At 43.3% G+C, this 24,897-nt stretch overlaps 1 protein-coding gene across 4 annotated transcripts in view; it reads right to left on the bottom strand.

Moving 5' to 3' along the window:
* Nucleotides 1-24,897, bottom strand: part of LOC121863571 (serine/threonine-protein kinase unc-51-like) — a 117,703-nt gene that overhangs the window by 76,737 nt on the left and 16,069 nt on the right. For all 4 annotated transcript variants that reach the window (XM_042362281.1, XM_042362280.1, XM_042362282.1 and 1 more), the window contains exon 2: nucleotides 19,938-20,030. In XM_042362281.1, the coding sequence (XP_042218215.1) occupies nucleotides 19,938-20,030 (93 nt within the window). The remainder of the gene's footprint in view (nucleotides 1-19,937; nucleotides 20,031-24,897) is intronic.

Below are 24,897 nucleotides of genomic sequence, written 5' to 3'. Positions count from 1 at the left end.
AATACAAAAGTCATCTCAGTCTCTCAGTCGCAATAGTCATCTCAGTGTCAGTCGCAAAAGTCATCTCAGTCTCTCAGTCACAAAAGTCATCTCAGTCAGTCACCAAAATTTTTCTCAGTCAGTCACAAAAGTCATCTCAGTCAGTCACCAAAGTCATCTCAGTCAGTTACCAAAGTCATCTCAGTCTCAGTCGCAAAAGTCATCTCAGAGTCACACAGGTCATCGAGGGAACAAAAGATGGCGGGAGTTAAGTCAATATAAGAAGCCTTCCTATTTTCCTCCCCACAGCCAGTCCTCCCCACAAGCAAGTTAGGGACGCCTTAAATCTCTCAATCAGGTCTGGAAATCTTGTGTGGGAGGTAATGATTCACTTGGAAGATGGGGGGTGGGGAGGGGGTGGGGAGGGGAAGAGGGGAGATGGGTTGGGTGAGGGGAGGAGGGGGAGGTGGGGAGGGGGGAAGGTAAGGTGGGAAAGAAAGGGAAGGAAAGGAGGTGTTTTCAGATAGAGAGAGAAAGAGCAACAACAACAATAATAATAATAATAATAATAATAATAATAATAATAATAATAATAATAATAATAATAATAATAACAGCAATACTAACCAGAAATACAACTTTAGCTATACACAACACAAATGCAACATCATAAACCGTATATAAAACACTTATATAACAACACACAGATAAGATAGATAACTCCCTCTTCGACTGATGCCGAAAAGGGTGACTCAATAGTGAACAGGCGAGATAAGAACGCGGTAACAAGCCCTTAGTTAATTTAGCTTTACTCAAGGTTTAGCGGGAGACTCGACAGTAGTTTGATTTCACCATTTACCCGTCCAGTTGAAAGTTTAAACAGACCTACACACCCCCCTCTCTCTCTCTCTCTCTCTCTCTTTCTTCCTCTCTCTCACACACACACACACACACACACACACACACACACACCGTCCCTCCCACACACACCTCCATTGTTTCCCTACCTCCCCCCACTCATCTCTCCGGGGCCTCTCCCTTCCACGGTTACACTCACCTATTATGTAAATTGTTAACTGGTTAAGTCCCACCGACCACACCTAACCCAGTAGTTAAGGGGTGGTCCCTGTAGTTAATGGGACCTGGTAGTTAATGAGGCCCAGTAGTTAAGAGGCCCAGTAGCTAATGGGACCCTGTAGTTAAGGGGCCCGTTAGTTAAGGGGCCCGTTTGTCAAGGGGCCCAGTAGTTAATGGGGCCCAATCGCCATGTTCCGTAGGGCCCATTAGACCAGCCATTGTCTACCTCCTTCTTCCTCAATACATCCATCAGTGATATTAAGAAACCTCTGCTGTATGACGTCAGCTGGAAGAGATGACAGTGTGACAGCCAGAGACCGTCACACACACACACACACACACACACACACACACACACACACACACACACACACACCCACTGACCTTGCAATTGAACAGTAAATCCAGGTAAGTGTCTCAAACAATGGACACTGGATGTAAGACGTGTGGGGAGGGGGGTGGAAATGAGGAGGAAAGGGGGGATAAGGTTGTCCTTGAAGGAGGGAGGAGGGTGAGGGAGGGAGGGTGGGGCGGCTGGCTGGGCGGGCGGTCACTGAACGCTGGGTACAAGAGAACGTACCACCTCTACCACCTGCACCATCTGGCCCAACACACACACACACACACACACACACACACACACACACACACACACACCACACACCCTATCTATCTATCTATCTATCTATCTAACAGCAAACAAACACGACCTCAACTGCGTCATTACTTACCACATAAAAAAGATATTGTGTGGTTAGGAAAGGTTAGGTTAGGTTAGGTTAGCATGTACCAGGTCTTGGGTTAGGTTGTACCGGGTCTTAGGTTAGGTTAGCATGTACCAGGTCTTGGGTTAGGTTGTACCGGGTCTTAGGTTAGGTTAGCATGTATTAGGTCTTGGTTAGGTTAGGTTAGGTTTTAAGACGTACTCTCTGACATAACGGTGACCTCCCCTTACACACGGACGAGAGGATGACCACAGCAGCCTCTCACATAACACACCTGTACTGACCCACTCTTGTCCTGGAGTATATAGGTGTAGTATAATATTTCAGCGACCTAAACCATCCTGGCTTACCTGACTGACTGTTTTGTTTATGTTTACACAGGTGGTGAGTCCTGATTGACACACCCTCGCCCAAAGCTTAGGTTAGGTTGTACCGGATCTTGGGTTAGGTTAGACTAGGTTAGGCTAGGTTACGTTACGTTATTATCAGTCGTACTAAGTAACAATAAGTAACACTACACTCATCACTTCAACAGTATATACAAATATCATCTGGTCTCTCTTATCAGTCATCCTAGCTGCAAATATCACCATTAACTCACTACTAATACTACAAAACCTGGGGGTAGGAGTGTGACAGACTAGAACTAGAGGTAGCATTGGGGCCCTCAACTTGACGGGGGCCCTCACCTTGAAGGGGGCCCTCACTTTGACGGGGGCCCTCACCTTGACGGGGGCCCTCACCTTGACAAGCACGGAGCACCTAACCTTGGACTAGGCCTGTTGAGATCAAGCACTTAATACAAAGCTGCATGTCACGTTCCCTGCTGACTGACATCCAATGATTCCTGATACAACATGTGCGTCTCTGTCTCCCTCTCCACCGTAATATGTTGGTTAGGTTAGTGGTACATTGAGTAGAATACAACACTCGTACTGTACTCAAGCTGTAATGTCGTGATACACATATACAGAGACAAGTACAGGGACACATGACATCAAGATATACATAACAAGTGACAAGATAATGACCAAAATAAGAAGTTAATTAGACACATAACTATAAACATTATTAACCGCCATTAACCACCATTTACCACCATTAACCACCATTTACCACCTCTATTGTACATAACACACACACACACACACACACACACTAATATTTACCATCACAAAATACAAACGTAAAAACGCCACTGGAATTTAAAGCTGCTATACTGTGTCGATATTGGCCACACGAACACGAATTACCCATGATGCAACATACACACACACACACTTACACACAAATTGCACGACACACACACACACACACACACACACACACAGGAACACAAATCCACCACAACATAAAGAAAAACACAATCAATGGTACACCCGCCAATAACATCTTCCCTGGTGATCCTAATTATACGGTATTATAGTTCTAATTGTACCTCCCTATCTTCTTAATATATCCCCATAATCATACTCATATACCTTATAGCTCAAGAGGTGACAGGACACACGACAGTTTTATATATGTATGTATATATATATAATTTTGCCTATAACAGTATATAATTAGTAGTGTTGATATATATATATGTCATCATTTATACAGTTATATTAAGTGATATAATAAGAAAAGTCCATCTTTGTCCAGTGTGTGTGTGTGTGTGTGTGTCCCCCAAAGCCAATTTTCTCACAGCTCGGCCACCAAGTTCACGGTGAGAGAGAGAGAGAGAGAGAGAGAGAGAGAGAGACTTACAAGCTATTTTACTTAACCCTGAGAGTGTGCGGCCAAACCCGTAACGATAACTAGATTTAAAGACACACAAAAAAGAAAAAAAATCAAGTCAGGTTAAAAAAAAAAAGAAATACAAGGGTGAGGTTTGGTGGAGCTGAGATGCTTGAGTCTACTGAATTACGGACTAACACTCAATTACGGACTAACACTCAATTACGGACTAACACTCGGAAGGTCTTAATACTAACATACAATACTACTATGAAGTCAGATTTAACAGTGATCCACAAGAGCTACAGTGAACAGTGACGAGTTGTGTTAAATTACGGAGTTAGGATACAGTGTTAATTGGGAGGCGTGGGTTTAGTGACTTCCAGGTGATGGCGGTGGATTGTGGCGAGTTAATTTCACCCAGGTAACATTACTCTTCTAAGGGGGAGGGGAGGGGGGAGAGGAGGAGGAGGAGGAGGAAGGAGAAGAGGAGGAGGAGAACAAAGACGGGGAGGAGGACGAAGAAGAGGAGGAGGAGGAAGGAGGAGGAGGAGACATGAGTGCACCTGCCCACTCAGCAGCACTGACCAGGTGGGTGGTGAAGGCTACCAGTCATAAAGGAGTGTTGCGTCCTGCTTCCCTCCCACGCCCTCCCACCCACCACAAGTTCCCCCACCTACACCAATACCGGTCCTGCTTGTTCACTTGACCACCCCTCCTCCCCACCATAACCTACTTCTCCACCATTACTCACTCACCCCCTCCCCACCCCTTACCCACCCTTCAACCATCCCTCCTCACCACTAGTCCTAAGTCAATCATCCACCTCCTCTAAGTCAATCATCCACCTCCTTCACCACCCTCCGTCACCACAACTACACCTGGGAACCCAATCTTTAATGACAACAATAATAAAAATAAACACTCACGCGTCTTTGTCAACAATCAACAAAGAAGAAGAAGAAGAAGAAGAAGAAGAAGAAACGAGAGACGCAACGGAACTGAGGAAAATTTTAAAAGATAAAACTCGTGTGTGTGTGTGTGTGTGTGTGTGTGTGTGTGTGTGACCGCTGAACACCACACCACTGGCAACACTTACGCCAAGACCACACTACACCCCACACACCTGAAGATCGATCATACACCTGTATCACAACGCCAGGTGATTAGAAGACCCCCAGCAACACCTACTACACCTAATAATAATAATAATAATAATAATAATAATAATAATAATAATAATAATAATAATAATAATAATACAACCTTTCGCCTCTCATAATTGTGAATTAAATGATAAATAAACACCAGATAAAGAGAGAAAACAACAAATGATAAAACAAAAGTATACAAACTAACAAAAAATACCAAGACAACAAACAGAAAATATCCAAAAGTAGAATACATAAAAAAAATACAAATTATATGCTGTACCAGAGTCCTGTAAATGCATGTAACTCTGGTAAGGTTTCGGACATATTCCACCAGTATAATATTGTATACACATCAATAAGTAAACTCGTATTGTATTTATATCAACTGGACCTCGATTTTATTTTGTATTATTTTTAGTATTTTTGTTAATTCCTTTACATATTTTTTGGGGGTTTACAATATACATTTTTACAGCGACTTTTTTTTTTATTATTTTTTTTTTACAATTTTGATATATTTTTTCTACAAGTTATGAAAAGTTTTGGGGAAAAAAAAGGGGGTAGGGCGCGATGCAAATATCTGAATTACCAATGCAAAGCTTGGCGAGGTCACGAGGGTACACACACACACACACACACACACACACACACACACACACACACACACACACACACACACACATTAATCCACCATACGCCATAAGCAAAATATTTATCATATACAAACACAGAATAAAAATATATGCACACAAGAAAATTAATAAAACTTTCACTGTAAACTTTAGAATCTTCATCTTTAGTATGTAGTTTTCACCTAAATATGGGTTTTTCACGTAATGCAGTGTTTTTCACATAATATTGTAGTTTTTCACATAATATTGTAGTTTTTCACATAATACTGTAGATTTTCACATAATACAGTAGTTTTTCACACACTTTTAAGGTTTTTCACACAAAAAAAATTCACAAGTCAGTATAATTTCTTACACAAACTTAGTCCTTCAAACCATATTATCATTATTACTTATTATTATTATTATTATTACTTCAGGATAAAACACATGCACATATAACACAGCAAAGATACAACAAAGTTATGTGGGTGAAAATACACACAAATATGTAGTTTCTTCCTCGCCACGCCCACACGAAGCCCCATGTGTATGTCTGGATATGTGGGTGCGAATGCTGAGGCCCAAGTATAATCGTATATTTTAGGACCTCCATACATACGTCAGGATATGTGCGTATGTTAGGGGGAGGGGTGTGTATGTAAGTTCGGACCTCCCGTGTGTGTGTGGTGGGGAGGAGGTTCTGAGAATCTTCCCCATCTTTAATAATAACCCCCCCCCAACATACTTCTTCTCTCCCCACCCTCCCAATTCTCTCCCCACCCTCCCAATTCTCTCCCCACCCTCCCAATTCTCTCCCCACCCTCCTAATTCTCTCCCCACCCTCACCATTCTCTCTCTAGTCCTCCCCACACAAGACACAAAGTTCTAGCTATCCTTGACCAAACTCGCCTCACCATAAACACTATTCTATTCACTGAGGACCAAACTTAGGTCGCTTATACACCGAAGTAAGTGAGGTTGTGTGGCCTCGAACTGTACCGAGACTTAGGACATCATCACTGTATGTTCCTGACTCACAACAACAAAAATATGGAATGGAATAAACTTTTGGAAATTGAAAGAATAATCGTCCAAATAAATGCGTCAGACCTTAAGCCAAAGGAGTCACACAGGAGAAAAAAAAATGTATATAAACATCAAAAAATTATTAAAAACTTGAGTAAAGCCAAATCCTGAACCAACAAAAATATGCCAAGACGCTATTCGGGTGTGACCATGAAACCACATGTTGCAAACTCAACACGTGTTATTATTATTATTATTGTGTGTTGTGTGTGTGTTGTGTATTATTAGTATTGTGTGTGTGTGTGTGTGTGTGTGTGTGTGTTGTGTGTGTGTGTGTGTGTGTGTACAACCACTGAATAATAATCTTACAAATCATTTTTATCTTTTAAATAGACTAAAATTAACCAGAAGTATGTTTATGAGCAGGCAGTCAACACGGAGGGAAGTGACGACTGGGGGTTGGTATGTAAAGGAACTGAGATAGTATTGAACAAGTTGAGGATTATGAACAGAAATGTGTAGATATTGTAGACTTAGTCCTCTCGTGTGTTCTTCGTCCCTCTCATCCCTCTCCTTGTATCCTCCCCACTTACTCCATTCCCTCTTTCTCTGGAGTCTTCTGTAGGTCTTTTATTTACCCCATATGAACACACGCACACACACACACACACACACACGCACACACACACACACACACACACACACACACACACACACACACACACACACACACACACACACACACACACACACACACACACACACACACACACACACACACACACACACACACACACACACACACACACACACACACACACACACACACACACACACACACACACACACACACACACACACACACACACACACACACACACACACACACACACACACACACACACACACACACACACACACACACACACACACACACACACACACACACACACACACACACACACACACACACACACACACACACACACACACACACACACACACACACACACACACACACACACACACACACACACACACACACACACACACACACACACACACACACACACACACACACACACACACACACACACACACACACACACACACACACACACACACACACACACACACACACACACACACACACACACACACACACACACACACACACACACACACACACACACACACCATCCCCAGTAATACCAAAACTACTTAAAAACATCATTCGAGCCATGTACTGGTTCGGTCGACGCCATAAGTAGAATTAATGATGGTAAAAAAAGAATCGTTGGAAGGTGCCATGTCTTAGTGGTGACTCAGTGAGAGGCGGCAGTAACTGTGTGGGGGAGGGAGGGAGCGTGGAGGAGGAAAATTGGGCGTGCTGCGGAGGGAGGAGCGTTGTGGAAGAGGTGTAGAGGAGTGGTGGAGGAGGAGGAGAAGGAGGGAGCGTGTTGGTGGTGTTGGAGTAACGGCAGTCAGCAGAAGGGTGTTATGTGTCATCGTGGAAGCAGCGGACATGAAAGCCAGTGGCAGGTGTGTGTGTGAGGGAGGGAGGGAGGGAGGGAGGTGGTGGCAGGAGGCAGTAAAGACTACCAGGCAGACGGAACACACACACACACACACACACACACACACACTTATATGAATATGCATACATGCGTTAATGGGTTAGATGAAGACGAGAAGTGCACTCAAAACCTCCCCCGCGCGTGCATGAGATTGCGAGGTGCAGGGTAGAGAGTTATGAGCACAGCCCGACACAGTTCCTTCAGCCACACTCTTGCTGTTACACCATCCACTACTGTACACCCATCCACCCATCCATCCACGCTACACCCATTTAACCACAGCTTCCGTAGTTATGTGTATATACCCTCTTTACACTCACCGAAGTCACCTTACTCCACCCCGCTACACCCATCAGGTCCCCCCCCCTCCTACACATTACTAAACCTTCCTACACCCACCACACATCTTCCTACACCCATCACACACCCTAATTCACCCTCCTACATCCAACTACACCCACTTGACACCCTCCTACATCCACCACACACCTTAATTCACCCTCATACATCCAACTACACCCACTTAACGCCCTCCTACACCCACCACACACCCTAATTCACCCTCATACATCCAACTACACCCACTAGACCCCCTCCTACACCCACCACACACCCTAATAAACCCACCTACATCCATCAGACACCTTCATAACCCCACCACACACCCTAATTTACTCTCCTATATCCACCTACACCCACTAGACCCCCTCCTACACCCACCACACACCCCAACCTTACCCCACACACACACTAATGGCCATCCCGTCTCGCTGAACTAGTTGTGGCTGCCAACATGTTCCTAATGTTTACAATGATTATATACAGCTTAGTAGAGTGTTGTTGTTAGTATTTACACAATGCCTAAGTGTGTATGGGGGGGAAGATGGAGAATGAAACACCTGAAGATGCAGAGAGAAAAAAGGGAAGTGAATAAAGAAGGGGAGGAAGGAGAGGTGGGAAGGATAAAAGAGAAAGGGAGAGGGAACAGGGGATACGAAGAGGAGGAGAAAGAAGAAGAACGATGAAAAGGAAAAGATGGAAGGGGTGTAAGACACAAAGGGTCAGACTAGGGAATGAGAGACAATGGATTAATACAAGTAAACAAAAAGAGTTGAAGTAAATATAGAAAATGGGAAGCACAGGCAGGAGAAAATCAGAAAACGAAGACTAAAACAGTGATGCCCTACTTAAGGTGAGGTACACGACACGACAAGTGAGGTACAGGTCACGACACGACAGGTGAGGTACGACAGGTGAGGTTAGGTGGAGATGCCTGAGTTTAACTTTATAACCAGAAGCTGAAGTTAAGGTTAATGTTTTAGTATGTAACGAGGAGCCCCGTCTTGTTATTATTCAATGTTGAGGGTGGAGCAAAGACTGTGTGAGGAGGTCTTCTGTAATACCTCTAGCTGTCTTAGGTCGTTTCTCCCATCATCATCATCACTACAACTGCCAACAACCACCACTGCCCTCTACTCCCACCACCACCAACCAACCACCACTAACCAACAACACCACCATCACCACTAACCACCATTGTTACCAAACCACCAGTACCACTCACCACCACCAGGGGAAAGCATCATGGTAGAGCCTTGCACACTGTTGCACATCGCAGCTCTCTCCTGGTGGGGATGGTCAACTTACATACCCTTGGCCACGAGAATAACAACCAGTTAACATTGTGTCACTTGTAAACAATAACACCAGATGAATGTTGCTTAATGAGAGGGGAGAGGTAGGGGTCGGGTAGGAGGGAGAAAGGGAGGTGGAAAGCGTAGCAGAGTGGTATTCAAGAGGGACCACGATCCTGGGGGTAGTATTGAGACGAGAGAGAGAGAGAGAGGGGAGGGAGGGAGGGTGGGTGTTACCAGGAGGTTGTCCAGGAGGGGTGTAAATAGGTGAGTGGGGGGTGAGTGGTCGTAGTGGACCTGTCTGGGGAAGGCACTAGTGTCTGAGGAGGGGGGCAGCTATTTCAGGAGGTAATTGGTGAGAGGAAGGAGGGATGGGGGGGGGGGGCAGGGAAGCGACCGCAGGGCACTCCACCAAGACCTCTCCGGATTTTAGTGGTTTCCTACGAGACCCTTACACACATCTACTGAAGGAGAGACTTATGGAGGGACACATCTACTGAAGGAGTAAATACAGAGAGTTAAGCCATAGTTTAGATTAGGAAAGATTAGGATGGCAATCAGCAAAACCACAACCAATCAGGACTGGGGATTCACATAAAGTCCAACCGGAAGAAACACCCAAGAGAGGAAACTACTGAAGGAGGAGACAACACCCGGGGCGAGGAAGAACCTTCAGGAGACACGCTGAAGGTTCTCACCACCAACTTAAGTCTCCTTTCTCACCGAGTTTAACAGATAATTCCAGTGTTCAATATTTACCATTTACACAACACCACAGTCCTTTATAAAGTACACCGTCCCTCTGTGTTGACAGTCTGTGAATCACTTGTCAAGCTCTTGGTAGTGTCGTCAGCCTCATGATAAACAAGTAAACAAGCACTGAGACTGTTGTTTACGTCTGTCTGTTAATGAGTTACCTGTGTTTCTGTTGGTAATGTCTTCAGGTTTCATGATGAACAAAGGTAAGACCAGAGTCAATACACCTGCATACTAATCAAGATCCCTGCCCCCCCCCCTCCCCCATCTCTGACCTGCAACGCTCTCCAGTACCTATTTATTCACCTTCTCTCTTCTTCCTTCCTTCGTTTTATCTACAATTACATTCTCACTCTTTAGTCTATGTTTCACTTATTCTTTTATATCATTATCACATATATTCTTAGTTCCTTACATCTGCATTGTGTTGTTCCTCACTTCCCTTCTCTCACTCCTCCCTCGGGCTCTTCCTACCCCCCCACACGCTCCACCCACCTCCACGCCCCTCAATGGTCGGCCCGCCCACGTGGAGGTTATGTAAGGCAGCGTGCCATCCAAACAGTGCAGACGGTGTTGGGTTGTGTGTGTGTGTGTAGGGTGGTAGGGCTTACCTCTCTCCTTCACCGCCTGCCACCGTTTTATTTTTTTCTTCTTCTTCTCTCCTCCTTTCTCCCTGCATTCGTATCTTCTTTATTCAATCTATCTCTCCTTTCTCTCTCCTACCGTCACCCTCCCACCTCTCTCTCTCTCCCCCATTCATTGCATTCATAGCTTCCGTATTCATTCTCTCCAACCCGTTACTCTCTCTCTCTCCTTTAACTATTTCGTCTTTTTCCTTCGGTGTACAGTAATTAATGACTTCTACCCTTCCCCTCCGTAATGTAATAATTATCTCCCACATGCATTACAATATTACAGTAATTAATCACTCTATCTTGTCCCCCCCATCCACACTGAACCAATATAATTCCTATACCGACCAAATTATTCAAACTATTAATAATAAAAATGTTAATAGGAAAATATATACTGAATCGTAAGGGAAATTTACTCTCTTCCACAGCTATATAAAGCATCTACTCCTCACGCTATTGACACACACAACCTTCACCTAATTGTGTAATAATCGCTCGTAAAGGTCCGTTCGTCTGCAATGCCCATAGTAACGGCAGCTGAGGAGGTTACGTAAAAGAGCCCCCGCCTCCCTCCCTTATCCCCCACACAAGGACGCTTCCAGGATACGACCGGGAGAGAGGAGGAGGCAGGGGGGTAGTGTTAGGCGAGGGATAGAGAGGGGTTAGGCGGGGATGGGTTAGCGGGGAGGGGTGGAGGGAAGGTTAGGACAGGTTGCCAACTTATGTGAAGGGGACTGTTTATTAGAAGCCCCTCCCCTCCCTCCCCCCCTCCCGTTACATATGCCTCTGTCACCATTGTTTTCATTTGAGGGTAAGTTTCAGCATCACAGCCTGACTCACTCTGTTGTTGTGGGAGATGTGGTGATAGGTGTGTGTGTGTGTGTGTGTGTGTGTGTGTGTGTGTGTGTGTGTGTGTGTGCAGAAAGTGTGGCAGTAGTGGAGCGATTTCTCCTGAGGTGGTGATGGTGGTCCAGTGTCTGAGAACCTTCCCACACACACACACACACACACACACTGGCGTCCTCCACCAGGCAAGCAATGACCACACCATCACATACTGAGAGAACGCTTACCACCACTACCATACTACTACTACCACCACCACCATCCCTCACCACCATCCCTCACCACCATCACTCACCACCATCCCTCACACCATCCCTCACCACCATCCCTCACACCATCACTCACCACCATCATCACACCATCACTCACCACCATCCCTCACACCATCACTCACCACCATCCTCACCACCATCACTCCACCACCTCACACACACCATCACCACTCACTCAACATCCCTCACCACCATCACTCACCACCATCCCTCACCACCATCACTCACCACCATCACTCACCACCATCCCTCACCACCATCACTCACCACCATCACTCACCACCATCCCTCACCACCATCACTCACCACCATCCCTCACCACCATAGCTCAAAAACAACTCTTCCTTCCTCTCACTATCCTAAACACCATAAAACTAACTCTCCCCTGAGCTATATAATCCTTTCACCATTAAAATACCATCAAAAGCGTGACACTAATAATTCACCCAGACATAATCAGCAACGGAAAGTGAAAGTGGACCCAGCAGTAGTACCAATCCAGCACAGTGAGGATGGACTTTCTTCTATAGAGACGGGCGGTACAATCTCTCTCTCTCTCTCTCTCTCTCACGAATTATTGAAGCTAAATCAGAAAAACACATCCAACTGACAACTCTACGTGATAAAATGTAAACAAGGAACCATTCTCAGTTGGATTCTGGGATCTCATTCGCCTTTGTCCATTCAGCTGTTGTTGTTGTTGTTGTTGTCGTTAGTCTTGTTATTGTTGTTGTTTTTGTTATTCTTGTTATTGTCGGTATTTGTTGTTGTTGTTGCTGTTATTGTTATTCTTGATGTTGTTGTTATTCTAGTTGTTGTTGCTGTTATTGTTGTTGTTATTGTTGTTGTTGTTGCTGTTATTGTTGCTGTTGTTGTTGTTGCTGTCATTGTTGTTGTTATTGTTGTTGTTGTTGCTGTTATTGTTGTTGTTGTTGTTGTTGTTGTTGTTATTGTTGTTGTTGTTGTTGTTGTTGTTGTTGTTGTTGTTGTTGTTATTGTTGTTGTTGTTGCTGTTATTGTTGTTGTTGTTATTGTTGTTGTTGTTGTTGTTGTTATTGTTGTTGCTGTTATTGTTGTTGTTGTTGTTGTTGCTGTTATTGTTGTTGTTGTTGTTGTTGTTGTTGTTTCTCTTATGTTACCCCTCTCCCCTATACCACTTCTATCTCCTCATCTCCTCTGCTCGGTTAGTCCAAGCAGCTGGGTCAAGGTCTGTGTACAGTACTAATACTTTACTACCATGTGTGTTTACGTCTCGTCCACCACCTACCATGGCATTGTAACCTAATACTGAATAACCTCGCTGAAATATAACACTGTAACCTCGCTGAAATACAACACTGTAACCTCACTGAAATATAACACTGTAACCTCGCTGAAATATAACACTGTAACCTCGCTGAAATAAAGGTCAGGCCGTGATGTCAGTTCAAAATGGCCTCCACCTATATCTTAATACATCAGTTGTTATAATGAATCATCTGAGATATCCACTGTCAAATTTACTCCAGGGTACATTTCTATCTTTAGTCACCAAGGGCGCTTTTGTTTACACTCGCTCACCACCAGTACCACTACCACCACCACTACAACCACCACCCACTCCACTACTACCTACCACCATCACCCACCATTACCACCAACCTTGACTCTCAACAACTATCTATCTCACACACACACACTCACACACACACACACACACACACACACACACACACACACACGAGGCCATTGTTACGCTATCGTACTGAAGGTTGATATCAAATCACACCAAAAATACAGTATGTATATATATATATATATATATATATATATATATATATATATATATATATATATATATATATATATATATATTAAACGTCCTGCATTAGTAACAAAATACACACGCATAGAGATTTATAAATATTATTACCGTACAAGAATAAAACGATATATAAATTACAGGTATAGTTAATTCAATACAGGTACAGTAATCCCTATGGGTACAGTCGCTTGCATTTGTACCTAATACAGTGACTGGTGCAATAACATAGGAAAAACCACATAGCCTGAATATTGAGGAAGCCTGGTACATCGATAATACAGAAATAAAACAAATATAAATATGATAATAAGCAGGTTACAGTGACACTACTTAATACTGTAATATATCCAACCTGGTTAATGTAGTGAGTGTGTGAAGGTTGTATCTTAATTTGCATAACAGAAAGGTATCCAAGACAAATACGTAACCAAATTATTTTCACATCGAAATAACAATAGCTTAACTTACACAGGAGGGGAAGTATAAAAACTACTTCAGAGAGAGAGAGAGAGGCAGCTTCATCATCATAAAGTGGACACTATACACTTCACACAACACGAGGCAGTAATTAAAGTATCAGTAAGAGAGACAGAGAGAGGGAGAGGTAGCAGTTCGTGACCAGGTGCGTCATAAAACGAACTCGAGAAAAAAAAACAGAAGAAACTTGCTTTCCAAAGGTCACGTGTCACTTAGAGGTCGAGGAAACGCAATTCAATACTTCAATAAAATTCACTAGTAACAAAAAATAAGTGTTACATGAAGTTACTCTAAATCACATGAAGTGCAGTCACTTAAAAAAAAACTATCTCTACAAAATTGTGTTGAAAAAATATGACACAAGGGATGAAGGATTTTGACAGTGTTCATTCTGAAATCCATCGATCACCCCAAGTACAGATACTTTTTGGAGTGTAAGGGGGGGGGGATAAAAGCAAAGGAATAAACACTAAGACAACTTTACTTACGTCATATTTCACACAATCTAACGGTAAGTCAGGGTCATTAACGGGTCAAACCACACACACACACACACACTTGGGTACTACATAATCAGGCGAGAGAGAAACTATAATGACAAGGAATAAACGCAGTGAGTTTATCATCAGCGGCCGACATGCAACACACGCTTGTACTGTAGTCATTCATTATATACCTGGTAAAAAAAAAAAAGACAATCACGAATATCCTTCAACGCCAAAATCTGCAGAAATTCCGGTTTTGCATACGAATACGAACACACGTACTGTAACCAAACAAACACGTACGGTACATAAAACACCGAGGTACGTATATACACAAACACTCACGCACGTACAGACACACACACAGAGGACACCCACTACTGGTTAACCTTGAGTCACACACATTTAGCTCACCCCAGAGACCAAGCTAACACAGCCTAGAGCCATGCAACACCGTGAGTGATACCAGACACACTAAAGTGATCCCTGGGAGCTATAGAGGTAAGGCTCAGTTTCCTCCCCAACACCTCCACCATCTAGACGCCTCAGACCTCAGCCTCCCACCACCACCTGTTTCCTGGGAAGCTAAAGTCGACCACGTTCTCTAACTTAGTAAACAAACAACACATGTCTGCCCATCTCCCCATGTCTGCCCATCTCCCCATGTCTGCCCATCTCCCCATGCCCTGCCCATCTCCCCATGCCCTGCTCATCTCCCCATGTCCTGCTCCGGTATAATGATGTATTAATCACACCTACAGTGAAATCTACACACCCACTTTCACTACCCGACCATATAAATTCCGTAAATAATCAATAAACAGCTCCTGTTACTCACTCCCAAGCTCAGCACATCTCTTGAAAGTAAGGCCAAGCAAGTATCACTGTGCTGACGATAACTGTTGTGTTAAGCTGGTGGTTACGTCTCTGTGTAAACATTTAAACAAGACAACAGGATAAACACAGATTAGATCAGCAGACGTATACAGAGATCAAAATATATATATAGTAGCGTCACTAATCCACCCCTAAACCTAACCTAACCTAACCCATGACTGCCCCTAGCCTAACCCACCCCCAGAAGAGGATAACGATCTAGACACAAACCTGAAGCCTTCGTCCACAGTATATGTAAAGGAAATAAAAATCTAAAAGCTAACTACACTGACAACTCCGACGATGATGACGTGGTTCTCAGGTGCTATACAGGTAAGCCACCTAGACTGCATCGTAAACACGTCAACGCTAAGCACGTGGCGTATACCTACCTGGAGCACGCACGTGTGTTGGTGTGTGTGTGTGTGTGTACGCAGGTGTGTCTAGAAGAAGCTTAGGTTAACACGCCATAAACATAGTGTAAAAGGGCAACTTAAACCTAAAAATAAACCTAAAAATAAACCTTATATAATCACCACAGTATTAACACCCTTAAGCAGTAATGAAGGTTTTAATTAGTATATATTTTGTATTCATTAGTAGTTACGGAGGGAACATTTAATTACCTCAATTAAATAAGCTCTCTATATAGGAAACTCATACATTACAAAGATTTAACCCAGGGACGAGCGAACACCTTAAACCAGGTCACAAGTTTCTTAAGACTTACTGACTGACATACTACGGTAGAGAGTGGTGGAGTGGGGTAGAGCGGAGTGGGGTGGAGTGGAGTGGGGTGGAGTGGAGTGGGGTGTTATCTACGGTACATAGTGGCATCGCTTTGTTGTGTTTACTTTGGTCACGCAACACACAGCTAGGGGAGAGAGTGGTGGTCAGTACGGCTCGATTTGGAGGGGGGGTAGGGGAGGAGGGGGCCAAGTTGTAAAAAAAAAATAGTGTTTGTGTGTCTTTAATTCCTGTATGTTTGAAGTAATTATTAAAATTATTATTACATTATTATTATTATTATTATTATTATTATTATTATTATTATTATTATTACCATTGTTATCCTTATCATAATTAATATCAATTACACCTGGGGAGGACGTGTGTGGTATAATATCAGGTAACATAACTTCAATGACACCTTTCACTTTCTGTAGTAGGTGTTGAAGGTGAGAACTGTGAACCCAAGTCCCAACCACTCCTTCGTACTCAACACGACAAACATTCGGTACCTGACAAACTATCTGTTTATGATAATTAAAGTTATAATCTTAATTTGGATCTTAATGTAATCTTGTTTACTCTTCAGACTCGTGAGGTAAATAATAATGCAGCTAGATAATTAAGACAACAATAACAGTAGGGCCACACACACACACACACACACACACACACACACACACACACACACACACACACACACACACACCAGCCAGACCCAGATGTCCTTGGTGTGATGTTCGACTCTTGATTCAAAGCCAAGTAACAGAGGTCCTGCCATTTCGTTTTTCTTCTCCTTTTTTCCGCCGTAACCAAATTAACCTAACCTTGTCCACTGAACACTAATATGACATAACCAAACTTGTGTATCTATTAAGAGAGAATTATTAATACACCAAATTACCAACGGCATTGAAAACACACACACACACATACTACACACACACACACACACATACTACACACACACACACACACACACACACATGTAGTGAGAATAACATGAAGCCAACCATCAGGTGAGCAAGAATCAGTCACCAACACACCTGATATAAACTGTTCACTAATTAAGCAAAGATCAAACCTTAAAGCAAAGAACAGGTAATTTATCCTGGAAGAAGACAAAGGATGAAGGAGGGAGAGAAGGAGGGAAAAGGAAGAGGAGGGAGGAAGAGGAGTGAGAAGAAAGAGGAAGAAGAAGAGGGAGGAAGAGGAGGGAAGAGGAGGGAGGAGGAAAGAATACTCGTCCTCATTACCAGTAGAGAGAAAGCATAAATTTTCCTTCCACATTCAACTCAACCATTATGAGTCAAGGTAACTGCAGCCCATCCATAAAACACACACACACACACACACTGACAAGCTTAACACTATACCTCCCATACTCACTATATAATGATAGTTACAAAACAGATGACACAGCCGCCACTTGACAAAGAACTGACATACATGACAACACCACCACTATCACCACCACTACAACCAGCACCACTATCATAACTACCATCACCACTACCATCATCACTGCCAATCGCACCACCATAGCAGCATTATGTCACATCAATCCCCCGTCATTTGCCACTCATCTCCAAAACTTTTATTTTAATCCTTATCTTAAATTCATCATCTTTTTTTCATTAATAATAGATAAAGTAATATTAATTCTAGCTCCAGTTGTTGTTGTTTTAGGTGCTTCGTGGCCGGGATTATGAAGCATGGTTCACTAAGTTACTGAAGCTATTTCGTTATGTATATGTCTTTAATATACAGTATGTGCTTCAAATGCTGGGTTTATGAAGCTTCGAAAACCCCAATGAAGCTACGAACCCTAATAAAGTTTCGAACCCCGCTGAAAATTCGAACCCTAATGATGCTTCAAACCCCAAGCCTTAGTTTCAATAATATAACAACAGGAGGAGGGGGAAGACAAGTGGAAAACAAGATATAATATAATAATCCTTAGTGACTGTTTCATTCAAGCGGCGGGTGACCTCGGCCTTCCCTGGAGTGACACTTGAGCATTACCAGTGATAAGTGGAGCTGTCTCACTGTCACTCTAGCTGTGTCGGGGTCCTGAATGATCGCTTCAACCACACACACACACACAGAAACCACTTACTGTTGCCGGTCAGGTGAATTCTGGTTATGAAGCAGAGGAGGAAAGGGTGATAGAAGGGTAGGAGGGAAAAGAGTAGAAGAGGAAAGAAGAAGCAGGGAGGAGAAGCAGGAAAAAGGGGAGGAGGAAAGAAAGGGAGGAAGAAGAGGGGAAGAAAGAGGTGGTAAAGGAGGACTGAGAGGTGAAAGGAGCAGAAATTAAGAGGGAAGGGGGAGGAAGAGTAGAGAGGGAGGAGAAAGAGGAGGAAGAGAGGTAGGAGGAAGAGTTGGGAAATAAGCAGAATAAGAAAACTTCATTCGTCCGCCGCCACCACCACCAGCGAGTGTTGTACCGCAGTCACAACAAGTCAAGATAAGATTCAAGGCCCAGGGCGTCACCACTAACCCTCCCACCCACACCTTCTGCCCTCACCACCCACCCACACCACCCACCACTTCCGTCAACTGAACCCTTCCGCCCACACCACCCACCCGCCACTTCTGTCCACTAAACCCTTCCACCCACATCACCCACCCGCCCACACCAGCCCAGTCCACTGAACCCTCTTTCTCTCACCCCAATGCTTGATTACCACCCAAGAACTTTGACACACTTTTGGGGGAGGGGGAAGGGGGAGGGGGAGGGAGGGTGGGGTGAAAACCACGACTCAGACTAGAATAACAAACTAACCCTTATTGCTGCAACATGGTAATACAGTGTTTCCTCGGCCACATCAAGCCCTCCCTCCTCCTTCCCACAAACAAGCCCCCCTCCCTCTCCACAAACAAGCCCCCCTCCCTACAAACATAAGACAACAACCCCACTCATGACACATTTGCTGCTATACACACACACTAAGGGGACGTCCACCTCTCTCGCCCTTACACACACCTGTATGACTCACACACCTGTCCCTTACCAACACACACCTTGAGGGACTTTCAAACACCTTTTACCTGCAACATGAAACACCTAAGACACCTCTCCCACACACACACAGACCTCGTTAACACACATCTCTCCAACACACTTCATGCACAGTACACACACCTTATTTCATACACATCTCAGTTTATTAATACTCCAATACTGACCAAGGTAAAAGGGACATATAACGATACTATCAACTAAACTCTTTTGAAAGCAATAAATATCTCTTCAATCAACAAAATCCCACAAACTAACAAAAGGTTAATACCAAAAATCCCAGAATTATATAACAATAACAAGAGAAATAAAAGTAGACATCAAAATCAATTCTGGTTAAAATAACACCTCCCCCCCCCAAAAAAAAAATCCCCCCAAAAAACTGAAAAATAAACATTTTTAAGGATATCTGATGTGAGTTATATACTGGTTATCTCACTCCACAAGATATCCCGGAGGAGGAAAAATGTTATCTGGTTCTGTAATCAAACGAAAGATATCAACGTGTCATTAAATCCTTCACTTACCTTTAGGATTTTTATCTCTTTACTGAGGAGGTTCTGACTTTTGGCGATGTTCTTCTTGGTGATACTTTTGATGGCTACAGTAAGCGCTGGGCTCTGTAGGAGGAGATGATGAGAGAAAGGTCATTAAAAATTACAGCACAAGATACCAAATATATCAGTACAGTACATAGTCTAAAGGCAGACTAGAGAAACAATATGTCATTACACCAGACAATCCTAATACAGATATAGGTAAACAAGAATAGCAAACAGACCAAATATAGACAAGATGAACAGGAGAACAGCAAACAATCCAAACTCGAACTAGGTAAACAGTATATAACAACAGGAACAGAGCAAACAGCCCCAATATAGACAATATGTATATTTGTCTCTCTATAAAAATCTTTCTCCGCCTATTTTGTCTAGGATGGACCACGGATAGTCTATACAACCCTGAAAGATGGGGGGAAAATGAGTCGTACAAAACAAGTATAGGACATGAAAGAGTCGTACAAAGTAGGTATAAAACATAATAACGTTACAAAACATGTATAGAACATGAATGAGTTATACAAAACCAGTATAAAACATGAAAGAGTCGTACAAAACAAGTATAAAACAAGTACATCCACGTCTACATAGCGTCTGGAGTTGGGGGAGGGGGGGGGGAGGAGGGTCAAAGAATGTGTTGTGTACAGTAGATGAGTGCCAAGTAGGTCAACTGGGGTGCCACTATCAAAGTAAGGAGTGCAAAGGGTTACCTGTGGAGATTCTACCTCCAATTTATTTACCTTAACAATCATGACATTTTACTCGTGAAAGAGACACATATTGCCTTAGTTCTTACGCTATTACTCGTGAAAGATACATAAATACATACTTCCCTTACTCGTGAAAGATACATGTATACATACTTCCCTTACTCAGTGAAAGATACATAAATACATACTTCCCTGACTCAGTGAAAGATACATGTATACATACTTCCCTTACTCAGTGAAAGATACATGTATACTTCCTCACTCGTGTAAGATATAAAACACATACCACTGAAAAACAAATAAAACTAAAACAGACGTCAAAAGTTACATTAAGGTAAACTTTAACAATCAACAAGTAAACTCATAAACCACCAATGAAAACTATACTTAGATCAACAAGAAACGTGACACTAAAAGCAGCATGACCAGTCTTAAGGTGGCTCTCCTGCCTCCCCTCCCTTCCCCACCCCAAGGTCAACAACCTCACAGGCATAAACAACCACCTTGCCCTCTCAAACACACAAAAAGGCCAAATCGTGAGAAAATACGCCAAAATATGAGAAAATTACGCCCAAACATGTAAAAGCTAGTCTAAATATACGAAAGTTAGCCAAAACTTACGAAAACTAGACCAAAAAATGGAAAACAAGTGAAAATACAGCCACAATCCGTAAAACGACACGGAAATCCACAATAAAATGAAAAATCACGAAAACGGATGAAAACGCAAGACAAATCCTGTTCCATCACTCTAGCCAAAACAAGATATTCTAGTGAGGAAGGCACACAAGCGTCTTTCCCAGTGAGTAAGAAGAAAACTGCGTTGTCTCTTCTTTATACGCATTGCCTTGTATATCTTCCAACTACGTAGTAAAGTTGAACCCAATGCGGAGATGTGTTATTACCTAGGTGTAAAAATTTCCCACCTGTGAGAGATATTAATTAACTTGTGATCTTTCCTATTCTTCTTCACCTGTTAATTGCTTGGATTGGGTAAAAAATTATTTCCGGTTTGACTTTTGTTATTAAACGACCCTAAATAAATAAATAAATAAATAAACGTAATGACAAGTAAAAAAAAATATATATATATACTAGATCTCTTTATGAGCAATGTATTAATTCATTAAAATAAACTGTAAATACAACTCTCTTTTACACCGATTTACAACACACGACACACTTAAGCTCATTTACCACAAGAGGACAAAATTGACGTACATAATCTTTATAAATCCTAATCCTTACCCACAACACACACAAGAGAAACAACATCCCGTGAATAACACACCAGACATCACCGGTCTCCAAGATAACACGCTCACGACCACCTCCTCTACGTCTACACTACTTAAGATTATTACCCTAATGAAGAGTATAATTAATTCCTATATCCTTTATTAGCCTTCTGTGTTTATTAAGCCATTTATATGTTTGTTTGTAAATTTTCCACAGCAAAGGCCAGAGAAATCACTCTTAGTAACACCCACCAACTGCAACTTCATAACAAACAAATATAAGTCAAGTAAAATAAACATTACAATGGCCAGCGAGAGATGACATTTCTCATACCATGAAAAATGTTTAAGGATAAGAATGCATAGGTTGGGAGGTGGCCAAGTGTGACGGTGGGCGACGCAATGCTCAGGTCCTCACTCGAATTCTGGGTTGACTAAGCATGCAGACTAGACACTTCCCAGGCAGGCAGGCAGGCAGACAACCCAGCACCACGCAGCCACTGTCTGCACCTTGCGATCAAGTGGAGATACTCATGCCCAGACATATCTCACGTGTGGCGCCAACCAAAAACACACAATATCAACACAAACCTCAACACCTGATACACAACTACTACCCAAAATACTGCCTGAGGAAGATTGTTCTGAATGCAGGTGGAGAGGAGGAGGATGAACCCTGGACTCGTGCCTGGCAAGTGAGAGTTTTCCCGAGGCGTGTGGCTATCTGTCCCGCGTGTGTTGGTGCGTCTCTCACACACCATTGTTTACATCTCTACGGTTACCCACCCAGCCCCTCACCCGCCCCTCCACTTTACAAATTTATTTATAAACGTGGGCAAAAAACTCGCAGGGCGGCTTTTCATGAAGGGCATTTGTCTTTGTCATCGTCGACAATTCACACACACACACACACACACACACACACACACACACACACACACACACACACTACTACTACTACTACTACAACTTTGCTGTCACTCGGAATCGCGTATGACGATCATCCAGTTATGAGACAATGATATGAATTATTAAGGATGTCACCTACGTTATTGAGCTCTGAAGTGACTAAACAGGCCGATCACAGATGTTGCACCTGTGGGGGGCTACATCTATTGCTGGAGGGGCGGCGGCAGCGTCTTTCCGGCGTTGGCGCGCGCGCGCACACGTTATTAATAGCCAAACCTTTCCTATGTGTAACATAGATCCGAGGTGTGCGTAAGTTACTACCAGGTAAAATAGCGATGGGTGACGTAGAGTGAGTTATACTAGTGCGTGTGTTGTTGTGGGCTCGACCACTGCGCAATGACCTACAAGGCCACTTCCACCTACCTCCCACACCAACACACCCTTAATAAGACCAAAAAAATAATTTTAAATAGGTAACAAAGGCAACAAAGCAGAAGACTTCTCTTTACTTATAATAACCTATAAACTATATTGACTAACTGAACAAAATCGAAACTGGACGGACGGACGGACACTGGCAGACTGGCGAACATAAACAAAGGAAGTAGCTACTAAATTTTACCCTTGCCATGACTCGAATACACTGGAGACCTACAGACTGGTGACGAACGCGAGCCTTACATCCCAGCACCACAACACCACCGGGACTTAAACACAAAGTTAAATATTAACACCTTCAAGGGCGCCGCCTCCTGCCAACCTTAAGATGACACCTTTACACTAAGCAAATTTGCAGAGTCATTGTTTATTATCAAAACTACGGAATGATTTTTATTTCAGATGTATCTTGCGTTTTATGATGTTCTCTCAATACAGTTTTATTATAATGGGATTAACTACATCACTGCGGAAGTGAATCTTGGACGCTGAAGAATCTAAAGAAGCATTACAGTTCGTGACCTCCATAATGGTATTTGTTCTTGGCACTCTACACATAAACACCCCAGAGCCTCGTGGTACACACACACACACACACACACACACACACACACGTTATAATTCGGTCGGCGACCTTCATATCAATGCCTAATCCTGGTACCCTAAGGAGGTTTATCATGCTAAATTCCCCCAGCTACCGTGACTGTTCGTGTACAGTCAACACAAGAAAAAACAGACAGGCGTTAATCAGAGTCGACGGTTCCTGCGGAGGTTAAATACGAGGAGATAAAAACCGAAAAAATTCTAGTCGGCTCTGAAATTTTATCGAATATTTCGTTAACACGTTTTTATCTTTCTATGAAGTAATTTTAATGCTGAGAGAGAGAGAGAGGTACTCTATATTTTCTCTCAATCCGTTACCAAAAAATATAAGTCTGTTTTTACCCCGATGCCTACAAACATTATCATCCACCCAAACAACACCAACAGAACACAACACGTTAACAGAAGGCCACAGACGAAAGAGCACACGCCCCCCCCCATCCCCCCTTCTTCACTACCACCTATCCAGCACCCCCTCCTTCCTCCACCTACCTATCCACCCCTCCTTCCTCTCCCTCCCCCACTTATCCATCCATCCTTCCTTCCCAATCACCACCCCTTTTACCCCCCTCTTCCCTCCCCCAACACCACCCCTTCTACCCCTCCCCTTCCCCCATCGTGAGGGTTGAGGGGGGGGTAGCCTTGAGTGGGAGGTCTGTGGCTGGAGCTGCCTATTACTACTAACACGATAAGTCCATTTTCCACCTCCTCGCCTCTCTCCTCCCCTCATTCATGGGTCGTAATCTGCTGCCTCCATTCCCCCTCCTCCCTCATCCATGGGTCATATACTTCCTCCATTCCCTCACCTCCCTCATTCATGGGTCATATACTTCCTCCATTCCCTCACCTCCCTCATTCATGGGTCATAATCTACTTCCTCCATTTCCCCGCCTCCCTCATTCATGGGTCATGGGCTGTACTGAATTCTATACCATCAAGACAGCAAGAGTGTTTCCCTCCATACAGCTACAATCAAAACAAATACTGAATAATATTAAAGCCTCACATTTCAATTACAGATACAATACG

The sequence above is a fragment of the Homarus americanus genome, unplaced genomic scaffold (genome assembly GCF_018991925.1).
Source record: "Homarus americanus isolate GMGI-L3 unplaced genomic scaffold, GMGI_Hamer_2.0 scaffold41366, whole genome shotgun sequence".
NCBI classification, from domain to species: domain Eukaryota; kingdom Metazoa; phylum Arthropoda; class Malacostraca; order Decapoda; family Nephropidae; genus Homarus; species Homarus americanus.
This window is presented reverse-complemented; position numbering and strand designations above follow the sequence as displayed.